This window comes from Gobio gobio, assembly GCF_949357685.1.
Source record: "Gobio gobio genome assembly, chromosome: 1".
Taxonomy (NCBI): Eukaryota; Metazoa; Chordata; class Actinopteri; order Cypriniformes; family Gobionidae; genus Gobio; species Gobio gobio.
In genome coordinates, this window is record NC_137097.1 from 6,100,474 (window position 1) to 6,124,890 (window position 24,417).

Genomic DNA, 24,417 nt, shown 5'->3' on the forward strand with positions numbered 1-24,417 from the left:
AAAAAGAGTTAAGGTAAAAAGTCAAAAAATAAATCATGAAAATGTATTTTTATTCTTGGCTCTGTGACAAATTGCTTATGTCCATCTATTGTAAGTTGCTTTGGATAAAATCATCTACTAAATGCATAAATGTAAATGTATGACACACACAAACAAACAAACAAGTTTACTCTTCTTTTACACTCTATTAAAGGGTTAGTTCACCCAAAAATGAAAATTCTGTCATTAATTACTCACCCTCATGTCGTTGGACACCCGTAAGACCTCCGTTCATATTCGGAACACAAATGAAGATATTTTAGTTGAAAGCTGATGGCTGAGAAAGGCTTCACACAGGCCTCCATTGGCATTCAGTACATTGACACTTCCAAGATCCATGAAAGGCACTTAAAACGTCGTTACAAAGTCTATCTCACCACAGTGACTCTACAATAATCATACAATGCGACGACAATAGTTTTTGTGCGCAAAAAAAAATCAAAATAACACCTTTATCCAACTTGTTCTCGACTTCCGTGTGCGCCTCCTTAATAAGTCAATATACTGGGGCTGATGCTATTTATAAATATAAAATGTAGTACAAAGATGTGGTTCTATAAACAAATTAATTTAACTACAGTAGGTAACATGTTGTTCACTGATATTAAAGTTAATAACAAACCTACCGAGACTTATTGAAGATCAGGTTTTCTTTACACTGATCATAAAGACTATACATTTACTCATTTGAGCAATGCTGACGTCAAACTGTTAGTTCACCCCAAAATGTAAATGCTGTCATTAATTCCTCTCTCTCGTGTTGTTCTAAACCCGTCAGACCTTCGTTCATCTTCAGAACCAAATGATGATATTTTTGATGAAATCCGAGAGCTCACTGACCTCTCCATAGACAACTATTTAATTAACAGTTTAATTTCCCAGAATGGTAGTAAAAATGTCATTAAAATAGTCCATGTGACTCGAGTGGTTCAACCTTCATGTTATGAAGCGACGAGAATACTTCTCATGCGCAAACAAATAAACTAAAATAATGACTTTATTCAACAATGTCTTCTTTCCTGTCACTCAAAAATTGAGATTTTATATTATATTTATTATTTAATAATTTATTTATTAGTGAGAATATCTAGATATAGATCTATATATTTAGATGTAGAATCTTATAGTCTACATCTTAAAATCATCAATCATAATTAGGTTATTTTCAGCTATTTTTAAAACTCAAATGAACTTTATATGTACTTATATATTATACAAATAATTAATTCCCCTAAACAAAACAGTTTTAACTTTTAGACAAAGTCTCTCAGTCTTTAGTTTCCTAATATTTTCAGCACATCATTGAACAACATGTATTTAAATATGTATGTCACCAATACATTCAACTCTGAATTTCTGCCATCTCTTGTACTATTTGTATTTGTGCACTTCTGTGATTGTAGACTGGAGTGTGTGAACGGGACTTTTATTTTGGTGTGGTGATGTGACGTCATAAGGCTGCGCCGCGCTCCTGCATGTGTTGCGATTCTGCTGGAGAAAGGTTTGTGTTTAAAGTGTTTAAAGTGTTTAAAACTATAGAAACCATCTTCAAAGTTTTACAAGCAACGCAGATTGAATTACTTATTATTAAATGTAACATTGCATTGCTTTATCTAACATTTATCAGCGTTGTGTGAGTAAAGTAACAGAATAAACTCACGAGTAGAAACTGAGCACGTGTATGAAACTCTCTAGTGTTCATTATTAGTGTGTAGTGCTAGTGTTGAGTGTTACTGAGACTGAACTAGAGCTGATAGAGACTCAGTTCATCATATAAACATGAGTTCAGTCTCTGGAGAGTAGAGATGATGAGAGAAACTGAGCTTTATCACACTCTCTAGTGTTCATTATTAGTGTGTAGTGCTAGTGTTGAGTGTTACTGAGACTGAACTAGAGCTGATAGAGACTCAGTTCATCATATAAACATGAGTTCAGTCTCTGGAGAGTAGAGATGATGAGAGAAACTGAGCTTTATCACACTCTAGTGTTCATTATTAGTGTGTAGTGCTAGTGTTGAGTGTTACTGAGACTGAACTAGAGCTGATAGAGACTCAGTTCATCATATAAACATGAGTTCAGTCTCTGGAGAGTAGAGATGATGGAGAAACTGAGCTTTATCACACTCTCTAGTGTTCATTATTAGTGTGTAGTGCTAGTGTTGAGTGTGACTGAGACTGAACTAGAGCTGATAGAGACTCAGTTCATCATATAAACATGAGTTCAGTCTCTGGAGAGTAGAGATGATGAGAGAAACTGAGCTTTATCACACTCTCTAGTGTTCATTATTAGTGTGTAGTGCTAGTGTTTAGTGTTACTGAGACTGAACTAGAGCTGATAGAGACTCAGTTCATCATATAAACATGAGTTCAGTCTCTGGAGAGTAGAGATGATGGAGAAACTGAGCTTTATCACTCTCTCTAGTGTTCATTATTAGTGTGTAGTGCTAGTGTTGAGTGTGACTGAGACTGAACTAGAGCTGATAGAGACTCAGTTCATCATATAAACATGAGTTCAGTCTCTGGAGAGTAGAGATGATGAGAGAAACTGAGCTTTATCACACTCTCTAGTGTTCATTATTAGTGTGTAGTGCTAGTGTTGAGTGTTACTGAGACTGAACTAGAGCTGATAGAGACTCAGTTCATCATATAAACATGAGTTCAGTCTCTGGAGAGTAGAGATGATGAGAGAAACTGAGCTTTATCACACTCTCTAGTGTTCATTATTAGTGTGTAGTGCTAGTGTTGAGTGTTACTGAGACTGAATTAGAGCTGATAGAGACTCAGTTCATCATATAAACATGAGTTCAGTCTCTGGAGAGTAGAGATGATGAGAGAAACTGAGCTTTATCACACTCTCTAGTGTTCATTATTAGTGTGTAGTGCTAGTGTTGAGTGTTACTGAGACTGAACTAGAGCTGATAGAGACTCAGTTCATCATATAAACATGAGTTCAGTCTCTGGAGAGTAGAGATGATGAGAGAAACTGAGCTTTATCACACTCTCTAGTGTTCATTATTAGTGTGTAGTGCTAGTGTTGAGTGTTACTGAGACTGAACTAGAGCTGATAGAGACTCAGTTCATCATATAAACATGAGTTCAGTCTCTGGAGAGTAGAGATGATGGAGAAACTGAGCTTTATCACACTCTCTAGTGTTCATTATTAGTGTGTAGTGCTAGTGTTGAGTGTGACTGAGACTGAACTAGAGCTGATAGAGACTCAGTTCATCATATAAACATGAGTTCAGTCTCTGGAGAGTAGAGATGATGAGAGAAACTGAGCTTTATCACACTCTCTAGTGTTCATTATTAGTGTGTAGTGCTAGTGTTGAGTGTGACTGAGACTGAACTAGAGCTGATAGAGACTCAGTTCATCATATAAACATGAGTTCAGTCTCTGGAGAGTAGAGATGATGGAGAAACTGAGCTTTATCACACTCTCTAGTGTTCATTATTAGTGTGTAGTGCTAGTGTTGAGTGTCACTGAGACTGAACTAGAGCTGATAGAGACTCAGTTCATCATATAAACATGAGTTCAGTCTCTGGAGAGTAGAGATGATGGAGAAACTGAGCTTTATCACACTCTCTAGTGTTCATTATTAGTGTGTAGTGCTAGTGTTGAGTGTTACTGAGACTGAACTAGAGCTGATAGAGACTCAGTTCATCATATAAACATGAGTTCAGTCTCTGGAGAGTAGAGATGATGAGAGAAACTGAGCTTTATCACACTCTCTAGTGTTCATTATTAGTGTGTAGTGCTAGTGTTGAGTGTGACTGAGACTGAACTAGAGCTGATAGAGACTCAGTTCATCATATAAACATGAGTTCAGTCTCTGGAGAGTAGAGATGATGAGAGAAACTGAGCTTTATCACACTCTCTAGTGTTCATTATTAGTGTGTAGTGCTAGTGTTGAGTGTGACTGAGACTGAACTAGAGCTGATAGAGACTCAGTTCATCATATAAACATGAGTTCAGTCTCTGAGAGAAACTGAGCTTTATCACACTCTCTAGTGTTCATTATTAGTGTGTAGTGCTAGTGTTGAGTGTTACTGAGACTGAACTAGAGCTGATAGAGACTCAGTTCATCATATAAACATGAGTTTAGTCTCTGGAGAGTAGAGATGATGGAGAAACTGAGCTTTATCACACTCTCTAGTGTTCATTATTAGTGTGTAGTGCTAGTGTTGAGTGTGACTGAGACTGAACTAGAGCTGATAGAGACTCAGTTCATCATATAAACATGAGTTTAGTCTCTGGAGAGTAGAGATGATGGAGAAACTGAGCTTTATCACACTCTCTAGTGTTCATTATTAGTGTGTAGTGCTAGTGTTGAGTGTGACTGAGACTGAACTAGAGCTGATAGAGACTCAGTTCATCATATAAACATGAGTTTAGTCTCTGGAGAGTAGAGATGATGGAGAAACTGAGCTTTATCACACTCTCTAGTGTTCATTATTAGTGTGTAGTGCTAGTGTTGAGTGTCACTGAGACTGAACTAGAGCTGATAGAGACTCAGTTCATCATATAAACATGAGTTCAGTCTCTGGAGAGTAGAGATGATGAGAGAAACTGAGCTTTATCACACTCTCTAGTGTTCATTATTAGTGTGTAGTGCTAGTGTTGAGTGTTACTGAGACTGAACTAGAGCTGATAGAGACTCAGTTCATCATATAAACATGAGTTCAGTCTCTGGAGAGTAAAGATGAGAGAAATTAAATAAATATATAGTGTTTGTGTAATTTGTTTTCTTTTATTAGTTTGTAGTGCTAGTTTTGAGTGTTACTGAGACTGTTGATACTGAACTAGAGCTGATTGAGACACTCAGAGATTTAATGTGGATTTATTTTTCGTCTTAAACAGGACAAACACACAGAAAAACTCCTGGAGAAGCGGCTGAGATCATTAATAAAGATGGTGTTTATTAAAGAGGAGAGTGAAGACCTGAGGATTGAAAATGTATTCAGTTTGAAACATGAAGAAACTGAGGAACAAACAGAGAAAGAGGAGAGTGAAGACGTGAAGATTGAAGAAACATTGAGAGTGAAACATGAAAAAACTGAAGAACACACAGGTTGGTTTCATTCTCAAAGCTGAACTCACTCATTTGATATTTTCAAGTCTACACGCTCACAGATCCGCTCATTATAACAAGCAAAGCTTACTCAATGTAAATAATTTTTTGTGCTGTTAGATTCATTGGTTTATAGAGGGATTTTCTGTCGATCACTTTAACAGCTGCACTGCTTGCTTTCTGTAGTCTATACTACATTCACAATTTGAAGAAAAGTTTTGTCATGTTTCTTAAGTGGACCAACGTCCACATATACCGCAAAGTTTCAGGAATGACGAACGCTTTTAATTGACTGAATCCGCTTTCCTGTTCCGCTAGTTGCTCCTGAAATGGCCTAGTCCAGGTAAACCCAGCCCAAACTGCAGGCGATTTGATTTTGGCCTGTACCTCAGGCTGGAAACTTGTACATATTTCTATACTGCTTCTGTTACAAATTTGCGGGGACCAATCAGAAACCGGCTTATCCACCTGGCGCGCTATTGGCGGGTTTAACACAATGACGGATAGTTCGGTGCGCGCGTGTAACCGAGTGCAATCTTTAACAGTTCACAGTCGTCTTGTTTCAAGCGCCGAACACACTTCAATCTGAGTTCCCACACTCGCCCCCAGGGTATTTGTAACTTGCGTTTGCAAAATCTTTGCACTCACATCTAGAGCTACACTTCTGTCAATAACCAGTCAAGAAACCAAGATGTTTAAGGGATAGAAACTTCTGTAGAAATCATCATTTACTCACCCTCAAGTTGTTCCAAACCTGTATGAGTTTCTTTGTTCTGCTGAACACAAAAGAAGATATTTTGAATAATGTTTGTAACCAAGCAGAGAGAGCAACCATTGACTAAAAATACTATGGTAGTCAATGGTTGCTCTCTCTGCTTGGTTACAAACATTATTAAAAATATCTTCTTTTGTGTTCAGCAGAACAAAGAAACTCATACAGGTTTGGAATAGACCTGTCACGATTATAAAAATAATCGTTTGATCGCGATTAATTGGTCTAATCGCGGTCATTACAGGTGATCGTTATTATTGCCCACTATTAGAAGACACAAGGGGGCCCTGTAGTTAGTAGCGGGAGGTTCGGATCATTTTACAGACTCGGATCTTTGAATCTAGTTCAGCAAAATGAAAAAAAATTTTTTGAGTCATTTCAGCATAACAGGAAGAACGAAAGACTCGGACCCGAACTCGAGACTCGAGGGATGAACTAATATTTTCTGTTTCATGTACAGAACCTATGGGATTTTGCGCACACGCGCGGCCAACAAAATGAACGGATCACTCTCTGAGACAACTCGGTAGTCCCGAGTCATATTAAAGAATCATTCGTTCATGAACGACGTACCTGCAGCACTCTACTTCTACCGGTCTCCCTCTGAATTCATTACGCTGAGCATTACGTTCAAATTATATTGCCCTGTTGATTTCTCCATCCTGAGTTAGAGCAGCCCAGTTATTCAACAAAGATGGATTTAGTTTCAAAGCCGAAAACGACAACGCCAATCAACATGACATCATGACTTTGCTTAAACATACACGCCACTTTCTAAAGCCAAATGGCGTGTTATCTGTACGCATTTTGAGCGCGCATCCGCGTGTATGTCTACGCCGTGTGATTCCGCGTGTATGTGTACGCCGAAACGAACCATCATCTCCGCGTGTATGTCTACGCCGTGTGATTCCGCGTGAATGTAAATGGATTTATAAACATACTAAATTATGTTTTTTTGAAAATGTAAAAATGCAGAATGTTTCTTGTGATGGGTAGGTTTAGGGGCTGTGTGTGTGTGTGTGTGTGTGTGTGATGGGTAGGGGCAGTGTAGGAGGATAGAATGAAACGGCGTTGATAAACACGTTAAAAAGCGATTATGCGTCTTGATAGCACTCCAAAATGGCATAGCGAATTGGCGTGTCATACATAGGTTTCCTTTAATTTCCAAGTTGGCGAGAAAGTAGCCCACATGTGCATATGTGCAACAAGTACTGCTTCTGAAAGAATGTTCAGTACAGCTGGCAACATTGTCACCCCAGTAAGCCGGAAAAAGTCAACATGCTAGTGTTTCTTTCCCGTAATCTACCAAGCCATTAAGGAGCATGATTGTTTTTATTTCAGAATTTGATTTTTATGGCCTGTTCTGTTATGGTCATAGTTTATATTTGTGATTCATTGTTTCTGTTATTTACAGAATTTTCAAATTTGTAAAATATATTTATATTTTACTTTAGTTTGGAATGAGATATTGACAGTCCTTTTTGTGTTATGGTAACTTTATGGTGATTGTTTCTATTATTTATACTTTCATATACATTTACATTGTTTCTTTAAATGTACACATTTCTGAAATATACATATTTTTCATTGATTAAATTACTTTAATATTTAAAGGCTTTAAGTGTATTAATGTGTTATTGCAAGTGACAACTTACAAGGGATTCAATTAAATAATCACAACAATTTGTATGACAATTAATCGACAAAGCCCTAAAACAGGCAATCAATCGCCAAAGCCCTAAAACAGACAATTAATCGTCATAATCGCAATTATTTATTGGACAATTAATCGTCAGCCAAATTTCATAATCGTGACAGCCCTAGTTTGGAACAACTTGAAGGTGAGTAAATGATGACAGAAGTTTCATTTTTTTGGTGAACTATCCCTTTAACAAGTAAAACGTGACAGACATATTCTCTTCCATTTCTACTCTGTTAAAGAAAAGTTACTGTAATGTTAGCTTTTAGACACATCAAAGGGGGAATTTCCTTAGGCCAGATTTTGCTCCTGATTAGATTAGATTAGATTAGATTAGATTAGATTCAACTTGTCATTATACAAGTACAAGTACAAGGCAACGAAATGCAGTTTAGGTCTAACCAGAAGTGCAATAGCAGCAAGTGCAGGATATATACAATGGTTGCGTAAGTGCAGGACATGGAAATGTACTGAATATATATAAATATGTATAAATAAAGAGACGTTATTACTATAAACAGAACTGAATTTACAGGTGAATATGTACAGTGAATAAATATACAGATGGCTATTACTTTAAACAGAATTTACAGGTGAATATGTACTATGAATATAATATACAGATGGCTATTACTTTAAACAGAATTTTACAGATAGAGGTATACAATAATATGTCAGGCTAATATGAGGAATATAGCAGTGGATTAAGGTAGTGCAATAAATTATGGACAGAGCTATCTGAAAGAAAGTGTAAAAGTGCAGTGGAAAGTGGTTGCATATTACAGTTAGAAGTACGGTGCAAAATGCAAACAGTGGTACTATAAATACAGTCGGCAGTGTAAATGAGCATAATCCAGTTAAGATATGGTGGTGCAAAATGTCCTTGAGGATGCTGCGAGCTCGATGCAGACAGCGTTTCTTCTGGATGTGCTTGATGGCAGGTAGTGGAGCACGACATGTCCGCCGAGATGTGGATCCCCAGGAACTTGAAACTGGAGACACGCTCAACAGCCATTCCATTGATGTGGATGGTGTCGTGTGTGCCTCTTGACTCCTTCCTGAAGTCCACGATGAGCTCCTTCGTTTTGGTGGTGTTGAGGAGCAGGTTATTTTCGGTGCACCATGTGGCCAGGTGCTGGATCTCCTCCCTGTAGGCAGTCTCATCGTTGTTGCTGATGAGACCAATCACCGTAGTGTCGTCCGCAAACTTGACGATGGAATTAGATCCATACACAGGCTTGCAGTCGGAGGTGAAGAGGGAGTTGAGAAACGGACTTAGCACACAGCCCTGTGGTACACCAGTGTTAAGAGTGATGGATGTGGAGCAGGTGGATCCTGATCGAACATTCTGGGGTCTGTCAGTTAGGAAGTCCAAAATCCAGTTACACATTGGAGTGTTGATGCCCAGGTCTCCAAGTTTGGCTATTAACTTGGTTGGGATGACAGTGTTGAATGCTGAGCTGAAGTCAACAAACAGCATGCGTGCATACGTGTTCTTATGGTCCAGATGAGTGAGCACAGATTGCAGTGCCATGGAAACGGCATCCTCTGTGCTCCTATTGCTGCGGTAGGCAAACTGGTGTGAGTCCAATGTGGATGGTAGAGAGTCTTTTTGGTGTTCCAGGACCAGCCGCTCAAAGCACTTCATAACGATGGGTGTGAGTGCTACAGGGCGGTAGTCATTAGGGCACCTCGGGCTGGAGTGTTTCGGCACTGGCACAATGGAAGTGCGTTTAAAGCATGATGGTACAGCTGCTTGGGCAAGAGACAGGTTGAAAAGGTCTGTAAAAACCCCAGCAAGCTGCTCCGCACATGCCCTGAGAACACGACCAGGGATGTTGTCTGGTCCAGCAGCCTTGTGCGCGCTGATCCGGCTCAGTGCCTTGCAGACATCTGTGGAGGAGAGTGTGATTGGTGGGTGGTCAGCTGAGGGTTTGAGCTTGGTGGCAGTTTCTCTGTTGTCTCTTTCAAAGCGAGCATAGAAGTAATTTAGCTCGTTCAGGAAGTTGACATCAGTGGCTGCGGGGGTGGAGTGGGTGGGTTTGTAGTCACTGATGGCCTGAATGCCCTGCCACATGCGTCGAGGGTCAGAGTTGGAAGTGTCCCTCTATCTTTAGCTTGTAGCAGTGCTTGGCCTTTTTGATGCCCCTCTTCAGGTTTGCTCTGGATGTACTGTAGGCTTGTGCATCACCTGATCTGAAGGCAGTGTTGCGTGACTTCAGCAGGAGTCACACTTCCCTGTTCATCCAAGGCTTCTGATAAATGTACCCTATACAATAGCCTACTCATCAAACATTCAGTGTAAAGGCCAATTTATACTTCTGCGTCGAGTGCACGCAGAGGGTATAGACGCGTTGGATACGCCGTACCCTACGCCGTAGCCTGACGCGCACCTCTCCAAAAATGTAACAACGCGTCAATTCTACGCGGACCGCAAGCGCTGTGATTGGTCTGCCAGAACCCCTCCCTCAGGTCAATAAATAAATAAAAAATCTGCGATAGGAGTGTGTGTGTGTCAAGAAATTGGATGATAGTTCCTTACGACTGCTATAACACAATATTTTGCAGTCCAGCGATTCTTTATGGTAGTAAATAAATACATATATCCGCTGAGTATAGTTTATTTATTTTCTCATTAAAACCAAAGATGTTAATCAGTAATTGTATATCAAGAACAGGGACACATTAGGGTACATTTCGTGAATGAAGTCTCTGCAACAGCAATCGATTGCTCGAGCCACCGCTGCTGAAAACAGCGGCCACGAGCTCCGCATGATTTCACAAACACATTCCAGCGCCAGATCGTCTTATTTAACTTTACTAATCAACTAGAGATGCTTAATTTGTATTAGATACAACAACTCAAGCTGCAAGAAAAGCCGCTCTCTCACTGCTGCTGATACTCCGACATGAATGCACACATTCTACACAACAAAAACTGCTTCTTCTTCGGCTGTTGTCTTGATTACACCAACATGCCCGTGGACACTGCCTACTAGCGTCTGCATGTGGAATTGCACATTGACGCAGACAACAGCGCAGAAGTATAAATGCTCACGACGGCGTCGGCTACGCGCGTAGCCTACGGCGTACACTACGGCGTACTCTCGACGCAGAAGTATAAATGGGCCTTAAGTGTAAACATATGACATAACATTATTTAATATTTGAATCACAGCATTGACAACACAAGTGCATTTTACCTCAAACTTGCGACTAGTTAACTTTCTAAAGTAGCAATCGCTTCTCGGGTCGACATTAACACACTGACAAAATTATATTCAGAATTAAAAATATTTTTATACCACTTTTTAATGTGTGATTGTGTAAAGGTGTTCACGAGATGCCAACCTTTCGCGAACTTGCTTTCAACGGCGAACACTCGTTCTCATGGAGACGGCGGTGTGCACGGAGGGGAGGGGCTGTGTGTGTGTGTGTGTGTGTGTTGTGTGTGTGGCGCGCAGGGGCGTAAATCGCAGAGTGGATGGGGGGGACAGGACCCCCCCTATCTGAGGGCTGTCCCCCCCTAAAAACCATGCTGAGTATTGTAAATAATATAACAATATATATTTAAAATAAATGTGTAAGTAGTAAAACAATACAAACACAAACGGGACAAAAAAATGCGTTTTAAGTTTAGAAACATTTTGAGTCCCCCCTTGCCTCACAGTGGTTTGATCCACCGTGCACCTCAACTAACGTAGTAGACCGTAGAAAAACTACCACACAAGTTTGGGGAGAGAACAAGGCTCTTCAGACAGCAGTTGTGAAACACCAGTAAGTCGCTGTCAAGGCTATTTTATTCACTTTAAACGTCAGATGAAGTGATTCCTTTCTTTTTAATACAGATTAGGCAAAACACTGTTAACATCACTTGCCCATCGCCACTGCCCCGCTCCGCTGTATAGTAATAAAATCATTGAGTTCAGTTGGAGAACTGACTAAACAATTAAAAACTGAACGTGTCTGCTCAATACAGCACGAGCCGAACGAGCAAACAGCTGACAGACAAGATTATCGAAGATTTGGTTTCAAAGTGTAAAAGCGCCTATTTAAGGGAGTGTGTCATTGTACTGTTTTGTTGTTGTGTTTTTCATTACGAATAATAGGCTAATGAACCCAAAATTCAAGCAACCCGCCCCCAAATTAAAAAAATTGGCTAATTCTAAACCGAAAGTTCAGTCAGATCTGTGTAGGGTTTTGCTCAATATGATAATAAGTGGCAGATCAGAGGGCTTGCTGCAGTTGAATATCTAAATATCTGAATATCATAGTATAAAATACTATGTGGAGGACGCAAGATAATTTAATAATTATAATATGACTGCGTGGTGAACCTTAATCGTATTTAAACTACTATCGCGTTGTGTTGTTGGTCAGATAAAATGACAGAGAAAAGAAAAACGGACATTAGATTATTAGATAATTTTTCAGTGCACCAAAACGCCAAATAAGTACGAAATGTTTTTTTTTTTTTTTGTGGTACACACATGTTTATTGTCCCCCCCCAACTTTTAGATAAAATTTACGCCCCTGGTGGCGCATGTGTATGTGAGAGAGACGCGTGAGTGAGAGACGCAGGGGAAGGAAATGCAGCTGAAGGTTATTTGCTCTATGAAAGACATCGATAAAGACGAAAACTAAGGACATTTAATCTATAATTTTATTTTAGTTAGTTTTGCCAAACACACATTACAGTTTTGGTTAGTTACCATTTTTTTGTAATGCCTCGTTTTTATTTTTATTTCAGTTAAGGACAACCCACCTAGTTTTCGTTTTTTCGTTCGCTTTCTTTAACGATTATAAACTTGGTAACGATGAGACGAGATGAAGTTACTTGCAGTAGTGCTCCGGTCTGCAACGCTGCATCATCTGGATAGCACAACGACTCTTTGTACTTCTGTCCAACTTCCGACTTTTCGGCTATTTTTTTGTAGCTGGATATAAATCATTTGTTGCGTCTAAATATGAATGAGGATAGGGTTATTGATAAATCGAATTGTTATTGTGGTTCTTATTATCATTTAGGGGGGCTTAGGAACATTTTGGGGTAGCTTCAGCCCCCCTAAAATAGGCCTAACGACGTCCCTGATGCTGAGGGTACATTACAACTTACTGTCATGTGGTGTAATCGCTAAATCAGTGTTTCAACGGGGGAAAGACGTCATTATAACTGCTTGTAAACTAAACAATGTCATGTAACGTTAGCATCACATTTACCTCAGGCAGTCATTCAGTGTCAACATATATTTAGTGAAAGAGTTGATTTCTCTAGTGAATAAAACAGTCAGACGCGAAGACAGTCAGACGCGAAAAACGGACGCAAGCAAGAGACTCGTACGGACTGAGTTTTACGTCATCAATCCGTGACACGTTCAGTAACGGTGAGCTGCATTCACAGACACAATGGTAGCGTTCAGCAAACAACAAAAACAAGCGCTGGCATTTTTCATTCACCTGACTCTTTTCGACATGTTCCCTGGTGTGCAGCTGAAGCTTGACCTAACAGAATTAAAGGGGTGGTAAAACACATTCTTTCGAAGGCTTGATTGTGTTTGTGGGGTGCACTGTAACGTGTTCATGCTTCGTTTTAAAAGAAATTGCATTATTTTTCATAAATTTTACCTTTATTCTACACTGCTCTTTCACTCCTTGTAAAAACGGTCTGACGGTTTCCGGGTTGTATGAAGCCGGTCCCTCAAAAATACGCAATGGGCTCAGATTGGTTAGCTGGCCCAGTGTGTTGTGATTCGCTAACCGCCTAGTGCACGTTTCTCGGAAACGTCACGCCCCTTACCTTAACACAAACTTTTTTTAAAGGGGGCCGGATTCGATGTTGTGGACATACCCGGGGGCCGGGTATGGGGGTCCCTTTTCTATTTTATATATATATATATTTGACAAAAGCTTGAGCTGACAGTAGAGTAGCTTGAGATAGGACACAGGAAATTTATAGATATTTAACAATATCTGTAAAAATTTCATCAACCAAAAAGTTTTAATGGGTGAAATTTTAATATTATTACGGAGTTAGAACTCTATTCTTATTTAAATTAAATAAGTGCTCTATTTAGATCACCACAGGTAAAACCACACTACAAAACATGCTTTTGTGACTTGGTATTTCTGTCTTTTTTTTTCTAGTCCAAATATCTAAAAATTAGTGCTGTCAAACGATTAAAATATTTAATCGCGATTAATCGCATTAATGTCATAGTTAACTCACAATTAATCGCACATTTTTATTTATTCTAAATGTCCCTTGATTTCTTTTTGTCCCATTATTTTTTCTTATTTTAATGCTCTTATCAACATAGAAAAGTGGATCGGCTTGCTTTGTTCAAATGTTTGTTTTATTGAAAACAACATTGGCATACTTTAGTGTTCGATTTCACACCACCATTCTCACTTGGAGCAAATAATCGCTCACACAATGTAACACTGCCCATCAATAAAAGGGTGAAACAAATACTTTGTTGCACAAACAGCCCCTTCAACAGCCCTTTCTAAGGGATCAAAACAGGGTGATACAAAATAAAATTACAAAGTGCACATGCAAGGTAAACTAGGACTCCGCCTATAGTGCAGTTAAACCAGGGGTCGCCAACTAGCGGACTCCGGTCCGAATCCGGACCGCGAAGCCTTTTGACGTAATGAAACAGTTAACGTTGCAATGCTCAGTTACTACGTTCAGACCGACGCGCGATCAAGCATGCAGTGAAGAAGAGACTGATGGTGCGTTCACACCGGACGCGAATGACGCGACATGCACGCCGCTTAATCCGCGCTGCAGAATGTCTATTTGCGTCTTTGCATTGACTTAAATCACTCGCGCAAAACGCTTCATTCGCGTCTGGTGTGAACGCATCATCAGAGCAGAAAGCAGCGCTCAAGACAAGCACTTTTAGTTGAAGACCCCTGAGCTAAACCATGGCTTAATACGTTTCTCATTTCGGCGTCTCAAGCTTGCCATCCACGTCTACTCTTTTAATGGCCCAAACGAGTGCGGGCAGCCGCAGCGTGCCTGATGTTTTGTTTCCGGTCTAGCTACATCCGGAGTGGTGTTGTAGTTTTTCTAACGTTACTAGTTGTTGCAACAGCATGTGAAAAAACTACAAAGTTTGTTAGACCAAAAAGAACGTTAATCTCGCGATAAAAAAATTGACGCCGTTAAAATAGGTTTGCGTTAACGTCGTTAATAACGCGTTTAACTGACAGCACTACTAAAAATTCTTAAATCAAGATGCTTTTACTAAGGAAAATTACATATTTTTTCTTGATTCCTGGGGGGGGGGGGAATCTAAATTGAGTTGAGTTTTTGCTTGAAACAAACTAAATTATCTAATTAATGGATTAGAAAAATAATCTTCCAAAATCTTCCTTAAAGATTCCAAACAGAAACATTCTTTTTCTTACCCCATTGGCAGATATATTTGCTTGTTTTAAACAAAAACTCACTTCAATTTTATTTTATTTTCCAGAAAACAAGAAAAAATATCTAATGTCATTTAACTTAACAGGACAAAAATACTAAATGACAGCATTTTTTGCAGTGCACACAAGGCAAAAAGTAATACATACACATATATATATATTTCTATATCTAGAATGGTATTTAGTCTGTAGACATATAAATACAAATGCACAAAACTGCAAGTTTATGACAAAAAATAGTCTGCAATTTGGCCTTTATTACTCATTTAATACATGTCTACATTACAAATTAAATAAAACTAGATATTAACCTACATTTCTGACAAATTACCACGGTTACAGGTGTTACCACAGTAAATCCATGATAAATTCGAAATGCGAATTGTTTGAAAATGATTTTGAATCGGCTCAGCTGATTTGCACGTTAGTGTTGTTTATTAAGTCAGCGCTGTTTAACTGGATTTAAATTAAATCAGATCACAGAGAGATTCGCAGCTCGTACCGGAGACCTCAGTGCCGAACTCGAACACTTCTCACGGGCTTCGGAAGGCTGTTTAGTGGTCATGTGATCGAGACACTCCGCAAGTAAACACATTTGTTCAGAGTCAGAGCTCGCGAGCACAAGCAGCGCTGTTTCGTTCCGCTTTGGGCTCTGTTTCCCTGGCCTAAAATCTAGTACTGCCACCTTGCGGTGACATCGTGAAACTACATGATTTGTAAATGATCCGTGGCGGGCAACATGTAATACATTTTAATAGACGTGCTGCGGGCCGTTTGAAATTCATCCCCGGGCCGCATTTGGCCCGCGGGCCGGACTTTGGACACCCCTGCCTTAACTGGTAGACTGTGCTTTGGGTAGTACTTGAAACAATGGCATCAATAAAACCATACCAATTTGAGCCCGAATCGGACCCAGACAATTTTAGTGAAGATGATCGAGCAGAACCTGTTCAGTCCTCAAGAGTAAAGACTGCGGATCTATAGTGATCGCTACTGAATGGCACCGTTACTTTTGTATTTTTAGAACGATTATAACCAAATATCTGTCGCAAGAATGAACTCTAAACATTGGCTTTACTAGTAGCCAAATCAAACACAGAACCATGTTTAGCATGCCTGTAGATAAACAATACATAAAAGCTCTAATCAAACAATCATTTACACTAATGCCAAGTTCGCTGTTGAGATTTTAAAAAAAGTTTGTAACGTTAGGTATGAATGAGCATTTAACAAACTGGTTTGCAGAGCCAAACAGCGTTATCATCTGTTTACTTCCTTGCCACAACGTACAATTAACAATACAGACTATTACAGGAAAACGTCTAAGGTTACGTATGTAACCTCTGTTCCCTGAGAACAGGGAACGAGCGCTGCGTCTAGCTGACGCTATGGGGAACGCCCTCGGCGTGACTGGTGTCTGAAGCTACTATCGAATCACGGCAAAGTCTTTGACCGACGTCAGCCCATGACGTCATCAACGTGCGACCCGGAAGTATAAAAGGGCGCCGTGCCAACACATACACATCTTCTCGTCTGAAGGGACTGTATGGCAGATAGGCCCTGAAGCATGGCAACGCGACGCAGCGCTCGTTCCCTGTTCTCAGGGAACAGAGGTTACATACGTAACCTTAGACGTTCCCTTTCGAAAGGGAACTCTCGCTGCGTCTAGCTGACGCTATGGGGAACGATATACCAACGCCGCCATGCTGAGGGGAGTGTCTGCCCATTGGCAGTGACAACTGTCAACTCAAGTAATTCATAGAAAAACCTGAGCGATTCCCTCTCAGGTCCTGGGCTGACAGTGACAGCACTCCCTACGGTCATAGCCCAAGCTATACAACTAAACGGAACCCTAACGCACTGCGTGGAGTTCCATCTAGACCGCTCGAAGGCCCGGGACCACTACTTCCAATGAAGGGGTCCCTTCAAGGGAATGTGGCTAGGGGACCCGAAGGAACCCCAGCCAGTCACTACTCGGGAAAAAGTTCTCCCGAGTGCCACCAGGGAGGCCTGACTTGGTGCCCTAAGTGTTATGGACACTTCGGTTTAGCCAACCCTGTCTGTTCAAAACAGAGCCTCTGGATGGTGCCCAAAGGGCGTCCAAGCTAAGGGACTGAAACACAGGCAGTCGTACTTAGCCCGGAACTCAGAGACGGGTTATCCAAGAGAGCAACACTCAGCGTAGTGCTTTTCAACCCTTGCTATCGAGGGGAGTCTGCCTGCTCAAATCAAGGATCTACCAGGTGCTTGTGTTTCAAAGCAGTAGGGAGGCCGAAAGGGCCTAAGGACTGATCTAACAGGGAGGCCTCATGAGAGGCCTACGACCGTCTGACCAGGCTCAGGCGGCTGAGCACTCATAGACGACCCTCATTGAGGGGAGCAGCTGAGCCTGCCTGGCGAGTAACCTCCAGCTATAGGCCCAACTACCACAAGTTCTCACAGAGAACTGGTAATCAAAGTGCCTAGCTCAGGAACTTCAACTTCAAGGAGGCCCTGTGGGCCTACTACTTGATAGCGGGTATTCCAGGGAGGCCTATAGAGGCCTACTACCTTACCGCAAGCCATGCTGGAAACCCAAGCATCCAGGCTCGGGACTCCGTCCTCAGGGAGGCCTTAGTGAGGCCTACTACCTGACAGCAATACCGCCTGCTGAGGTTACCCTTGTTTTCTCAAGGAGGCCTAATGGAGGCCTACTACTTGACAGTCAAGCTACGCAGGCTAGTCGGGCATCCTGTTTAAGGAACCCGTCCTCAAGGGAGGCCTATTAAGGCCTAATACCTGATAACCAGCCTTTAGGGAGGCCTGGAGAGGCCTACTACCTGATTGCAATACGTGCTAAATGACTGGGTCCCAGGAACACCTTAGGGAGGCCTGATGGGGCCTACTACCTCGTTCGAGTGACCACCATCTGGGACTCGACAGTCAAGCTACGCAGGCTTTTCGAGCATCCTGATTAAGGAACTCGCCCTCAAGGGAGGCCTATTAAGGCCTACTACCTGATAAGCAGCCTTTAGGGAGGCCTGGAGAGGCCTGCTACCTGTTTGCAATGCGTGCTAACTGTTTCAGATGACTGGACCCCAGGAACACCTTAGGGAGGCCTGATGAGGCCTACTACCTTGTTCGAATCAGGGAGGCCTATTAAGGCCTAGAATTAACAGCAGGCCTTTCAGGGAGGCCTGATGAGGCCTACAACCTGCTTCTGGTAGTGATCACAACCTGAGAGCTCACCCTCAAGGAGGCCTAGTAAGGCCTTACACCTACCAGCGGGCCTTCGGGGAGGCCTGATGAGGCCTACAACCTGATAGCCTCCAGGCTAGCTGTCCTGATGCGCACATCGGTACATACCTCCAGTGAGGCCTGTTTGAGGCCTTCCAACTGATAATGCGCCTTGTTCAAGAGGCCTACTGAGGCCTACAATTGACAGCCGACCTTCAGGAGAGCGTATTTACCCCTATTTAACCTGATAGCCAGCTAGGCTAGTAGTACCTTGATGCTTAAGCATTGTCACCTGCCTTACTCGAGGCCTGATAAGGCCTACCACTGTCACCGTTTACTCTTGAGAACGGTGCAATCCTTCCTGCTAACTGGGACAGCCATATTTGAAAAGTGTGGGTTGTAGTAATATTAGACCCTACGGCTCGTTTTCATGGAGGCCTGCTGAGGCCTAACACATGATAGCTACCCATTACTATGGGGACCCGTTCCAGGGAGGCTTGTAGAAGCCTACAAGCTGTACGAGTTTCGCAAAAAACGAGAAATAACTGCCAGACAAACAAACTGACTGCTATTAAAACCAACGACTCTCAATGAGAGGAGGCCTCCGATCTAAGTACAACAAAAAGGTGACGGTGCCTCAGCAACGCGCCTCCTTCATCCACATACCAACTGACGCCGTAGCGCTCAGTCGTAACAGAGACAAACTAATCCAACCTGCAGTGGCTTAGGGAACCGAAGACACATAGTAACCCTAGGCGGTAGACAAACACTACATTCTATCAGAAAAGTGTGCTACCGCCTAGTAATCCGCAAACATTTCAAAGAAAAGAGCGGCGGCCTAAACACTACTCTCAAAATGAGAGGAGGCCCATCTTCTGATAACCATAAGCGGTGGCCTATCTGGCGCCATCTTGACCAACCAGGGAAAGCCAACACGCTCACAAACATAGCCCAGATAATGGTGCTGTGTTAAAGCCTAACAAAGCAGGGGAATAGACAGTTCTCTCTGATGAATACCCAACTCTATACAGGAACCTGGGGTCTGTAAGAAATACATATTTTTAGTATAACACAAAAATGACCACTCTCACCTGCGGCATGCTGAGCGAAGACTCATTGTGCGGTTCTCACCACCATGTTCTACCGCCCTTGAATGCCTGAAAGGGGCGTTCTCACTGAGCAAGTCCGGGCGGGCCATCAGAACATAGTTCTACTCACCATAGGCCCGCCTCAGGCCTGATGTAAGAAGCGCCTGGGTAAAAGTCATAAAAAGACATTAAAAAGGAAAAAGGAGAGGGCTATGATGTAATCGCCCTCAAGGGAAGTGATCCATCACCAACGCCTTCGTTGAGAACGTTTGTCCTGGATCACCTCCCTTAGATCCTTTTTCCCGCGGGAATCCCATCTCCTCTGTACCCTGCTCCTCCAAGGAGGGGGGGGGGGCACGAGAGGAGACGCTAGCACTCTGATCCTGCCTACGGTCCTCAGACCGTGAAAGACCAGGTCCCGCCTGCCTGGGTGGGGGCGCGGATCTCAGCGGTATGCATGTTTTATTCTTAAATGCCGCTGAGCGCGCCTTCGCCTCCCTGAACTTTCCAACCACCGCCTCCACGGAGGTGCCGAAAAGTTCAGTAGGCGAAACCGGCGAATCGAAGAGAAAACCCTTTTCTCTCTCCCCGATATCAGCCAGGCCCAACCACAGATGCCTCTCCGTAACCACCATAGCCGCCATAGAGCGGCCGATAGCAGCAGCAATCTGCTTGGTGGCCCGGAGAGACAGATCTGTGGTGCGGCGCAGCTCAGCAACCGCCTCAGGGGACAGCCCGGCCCCCTGGTCGAGATCCTCCAGCAGGTCCGCCTGGTACGCCTGAAACACCGCCATGGTGTGAAAAGCAGCACCAGCCTGACCTGCTGCCGTGTATGCCCCTGCCATTAAAGCACAACGTGATTTAGAAAGGCAGAGTTTGAGCTCTTCAGTGTTGATGCCCACGAAATGCGAGAAAAGTTCGCAAACTTTCCTCGCCAGTCGGTAGCCTCAACACATATCCATATTCCCCTATCCCCTCGACATCAGCGAAGTTAAAACGCTGATGTTGATGAACATTGGGTAGAATATGGATTCTTCCATGCCCTCTCGATCTCTGTAAGAAGATCAAGAAGGAATGGAAGGCTCATCTGAGCTGATGGTTTATGGCCAAGGAGAAATCGATCGTGCAATTTATCACGAGCGATCTCTCCTCTAACGCGCCAACATGGCAGCAGCAGCCTGCCCGCTGCACGTTCCATAACATTCATCAGCTCAGCATACACGGTCAAGGTGGCTGAGAGGATTCATACCACTCTCACCAGCCATCCCTAAGAGCACTTGCTGTTTAGTCTCGTTAGCCGCCAGATCGTCGCGACGATCGGCGAGCTGCATCTGAGAACCCATGATGTATGCCAACGCTCAGCCTCAGCTTGAGCGGGACAGCATCATCCAGTCCCAGATGCCAAACTTTCTTCCCTCAGGAAAAAAGCCAGACTAGAGTGGAGCGATCTCAGATTGAAAACCGCTCACACTCACACACAAACAACTTCAAATGAACTTGACTGTGCATGCTCTTGATCACAGGCAGTAAATACACACTCGTGTGTATTAATAATTGAATTTGTTTTACCTTAACTTGTATAGCAGTTCAAACAGACAGTCCCTGAAGACGAGAAAGATGTGTATGTGTTGGCACGGCGCCCTTTTATACTTCCGGGTCGCACGTTGATGACGTCATGGGCTGACGTCGGTCAAAGACTTTGCCGTGATTCGATAGTAGCTTCAGACACCAGTCACGCCGAGGGCGTTCCCCATAGCGTCAGCTAGACGCAGCGAGAGTTCCCTTTCGAAAGGGAACGCATCAACGAAAAATAAATCATACTTACAGGTTGTGGCCCGTAAGCAGCTTCTGTTTTTGAATCCATCCTTCAGGACAAGCTGTTGTGCGAATCCTGCATTAAACTCGCGAAGATTGTGGAAGCTTTCCTCCGTGAATATTGCAGCGGGAGCCCTGGCAGTGTTTGTCTCGTGCAGCTGAACCGCGGCTCGTGTATTGCAAATACAGACGAATATTGTCCATTATGTCACATTTTCCGGTCTTCTCATCCGACCCCTGTTCCCCTCTGTCTCATACACACACGCATATAACATGTTGTATATTAAACGCACTGCAACGCACCCCCGTCCCTAGGAAGGCTGAACAAAGTGGACCTACAACTTTGTTGATGAAAATAACAGCGTTTCTTCGGCATTGCGGCAACAACACTCCAGCCTACTAACCACAACAACGCTTCCCCGCAGCGATACAAAATGGCCTCGCCCCCCACTTATTTAATATTCTCGGAGGAGGGGTTTATGTAAATATTGGGGCTGGTGATGTCAGTGACCCTGGAGGAATGTCTAGTAGTCCCTACTGGCCGTTTGCTGTAGTCCTTAGAAATTGATTTCTTTAAAAGCAAATATCTCCCTTTGCTTTAAACTTTGAACATTGTAACTTTGCAGATGTTGTTTATGCTCAAACAGCAACATTACACATTAGCTAAAGTTAGAAAAGTCAAATCGTGGTTTACCACCCCTTTAAATAGCAAATCGAATCATAATATCTGTCAGAAAAATCGCAATTAGATATTTTCCCCAAATCGCAAATCCCTATATTCCAAACCACTTCAATAACAACTGTGGCAGTGTCCTGAACACATAGAATCCAAACATGATGAAAAGTGAGTTTGTAAATTTTCCTAAAGAAATGTAACCCCTCTTTCTGTAGCTTACTGGGTATAGGATGTAACATACATGTTTCTGGTTTAATGTCTTTGTCTGTTGTTTTGTGCCATTGAACTGGGGTTAACTTGTTTTTTGTCTCTTTTAGATCTGATGGCACTAAAAGTGGAGAGCCTAGAACTAAATAAAATGGAAGAGAAAGATCCGTATGGGCAACATCACGATTTCATAGCTGGAGAAAAATCTTTTAGTTGCTCACAGACTGAAAAGATTTCCTCACAAGAAAAGTCTGGAAAGAGTTTAATTGAAAAACAGCACCTTAAAGTCCACAGGAAAATGAACACTGGGAAGAAGCCTTACACCTGCCAGCAGTGTGGAAAGAGTTTCAGTCATAAAGAGTCTCTTAAAGTCCACATGAGAATTCACACTGGAGAGAAGCCTTACACCTGCCAGCAGTGTGGAAAGAGCTTCACTCAAAAAGAGTCTCTTAAAGTCCACATGAGAATTCACACTGGAGAGAAGCCTTACACCTGCCAACAGTGTGGAAAAAGTTTCAGACGTAAAGGAAACCTTGAGGAACACATTAAAATTCACACTGGAGAGAAGCCTCACACCTGCCAGCAGTGTGGAAAGAGTTTCACTCAAAAAGGGCATCTTAAAGGCCACATGAGACTTCACACTGGAGAGAAGCCTTACACCTGCCAACAGTGTGGAAAGAGTTTCACTGATAAAGGAACCCTTGGGAAACACATGAGACTTCACACTGGAGAGAAGCCTTACACCTGCCAACAGTGTGGAAAGAGTTTCCCTCATAAAGAGTCTCTTAAAGTCCACATGAGAATTCACACTGGAGAGAAGCCTTACACCTGCCCACAGTGTGGAAAGAGTTTCACTCATAAAGAGTCTCTTAAAGTCCACATGAGAATTCACACTGGAGAGAAGCCTTACACCTGCCCACAGTGTGGAAAGAGTTTCACTGATAAAGAGTCTCTTAAAGTCCACATGAGAATTCACACTGGAGAGAAGCCTTACACCTGCCCACAGTGTGGAAAGAGTTTCACTCGAAAATGGCTTCTTAAAGGCCACATGAGAATTCACACAGGAGAAAAGGCTTACACCTGCCAAGAGGTAATGACCCCTTCCTCTCAAAACATGACTCTGCACCAGTGCACAAAGCAAGATCCATAAAGACATGGAAGTGGAGGAACTTGACTGGCCTGCACAGAGTCCTGACCTCAACCCGATAGAACACCTTTGGGATGAATTAGAGCAGAGACTGAGAGCCAGGCCTTCTCCTCCAACATCAGTGCCTGACCTCACAAATGTGCTTCTAGAAGAATGATAAAATAAAATAAAATCCCATAAACACACCCCTAAACCTTGTGGAAAGCCTTCCCAGAAGAGTTGAAGCTGCTATATCCGCAAAGGGCTGGCCAGGGTTAGTTCACCCAAAAATGAAATGTCATTTATTCCTCACCCTCATGCCGTTCCACACCCGTAAGACCTCGGTTCATCTTAGGAACACAAATGAAGATATTTTTGTTGAAATCTGAAGGCTCAGTGAGGCCTCCATAGGGAGCACAGAAATTTCCTCTCTCAAGATCCATTAATGTACTAAAAACATATTTAAATCAGTTGATGTGAGTACAGTGGTTCAATATTAATATCATAAAGCAACAATAATATTTTTGTTTTTTTTAAGAATCTTAAACATAAATAGCCACACAAATGTGGTCCAGGCAAAGCATACTTTGATTATCTTCACTGCATGCATATTTAAACAAAATGAAATATAACATTCAACCTATAAATATGTGGTTCAGGCAATATGTGAATATGTACTCTGATTATGTTCACTGTAATAAAATGAAATATGACAAACACAACTCTCTTTTTTGTTAAACGTCAGTTTTAATGATCAATAATGGCCATTATAAAAGTATAAGTAAAAGGTATAGGAAGCTCTCCAATAAGAAATAAAGCAAACCATTCAGTCAAAAGTACAAAGTCAGCACTTTAGTAGGCTATGGTGGTAAAGTTAAATATGCAAGGCATGTTTATTTATAAATCACATTTCATAAACAATGGTAAATCAAAATGCTTTATAGGACTGGGCGAAATAATCAAAAAATAATATCTGTATTTTTTGGTTGAATGGCGATACACGGTATACATCCCGGTATTTTATACGTTTTCCTATTTGGATGCAAAAAAATCTGTATAATTTTTTTTTTTTATATATATTTTTTACATCCTGCCCAGTGATGTCCTAAAAACAATGTTGATATTGAAAGCTATAAACCAATACAATGAATGTAATGTAGGCTATATTATGTGCAAATTGGAGGTTTACAATTAATAATTGTTTTTAAATTCACTAAACTAAAAATGAAAATAAAAACAAAAGCATATTAGCCTATATTTATATATTACCACATTTT

General features: G+C 41.9%; 1 protein-coding gene across 1 annotated transcript; it reads left to right on the forward strand.

Annotated features, from left to right (window-relative positions):
- The first annotated feature begins 1,472 nt into the window (after positions 1-1,472).
- LOC307131091 (uncharacterized protein) lies at positions 1,473-23,854 on the forward strand. Its single transcript, XM_079824550.1, has 3 exons — positions 1,473-1,540; positions 4,897-5,107; positions 22,125-23,854. Exons 2-3 carry the CDS (start codon positions 4,948-4,950, stop codon positions 23,162-23,164), a joined length of 1,200 nt encoding a protein of 399 aa, XP_079680676.1. The 5' UTR covers positions 1,473-1,540; positions 4,897-4,947; the 3' UTR covers positions 23,165-23,854.
- The last annotated feature ends 563 nt before the right edge of the window (positions 23,855-24,417 follow it).

Coding starts and splice junctions, on each gene's coding strand:
- LOC307131091 (XM_079824550.1), top strand. CDS start 4,948: ATGGTGTTTATTAAAGAGGAGAGTGAAGACCTGAGGATTGAAAATGTA. Junction 5,108..22,124: donor AAAAACTGAAGAACACACAG/GTTGGTTTCATT, acceptor TGTCTCTTTTAG/ATCTGATGGCACTAAAAGTG.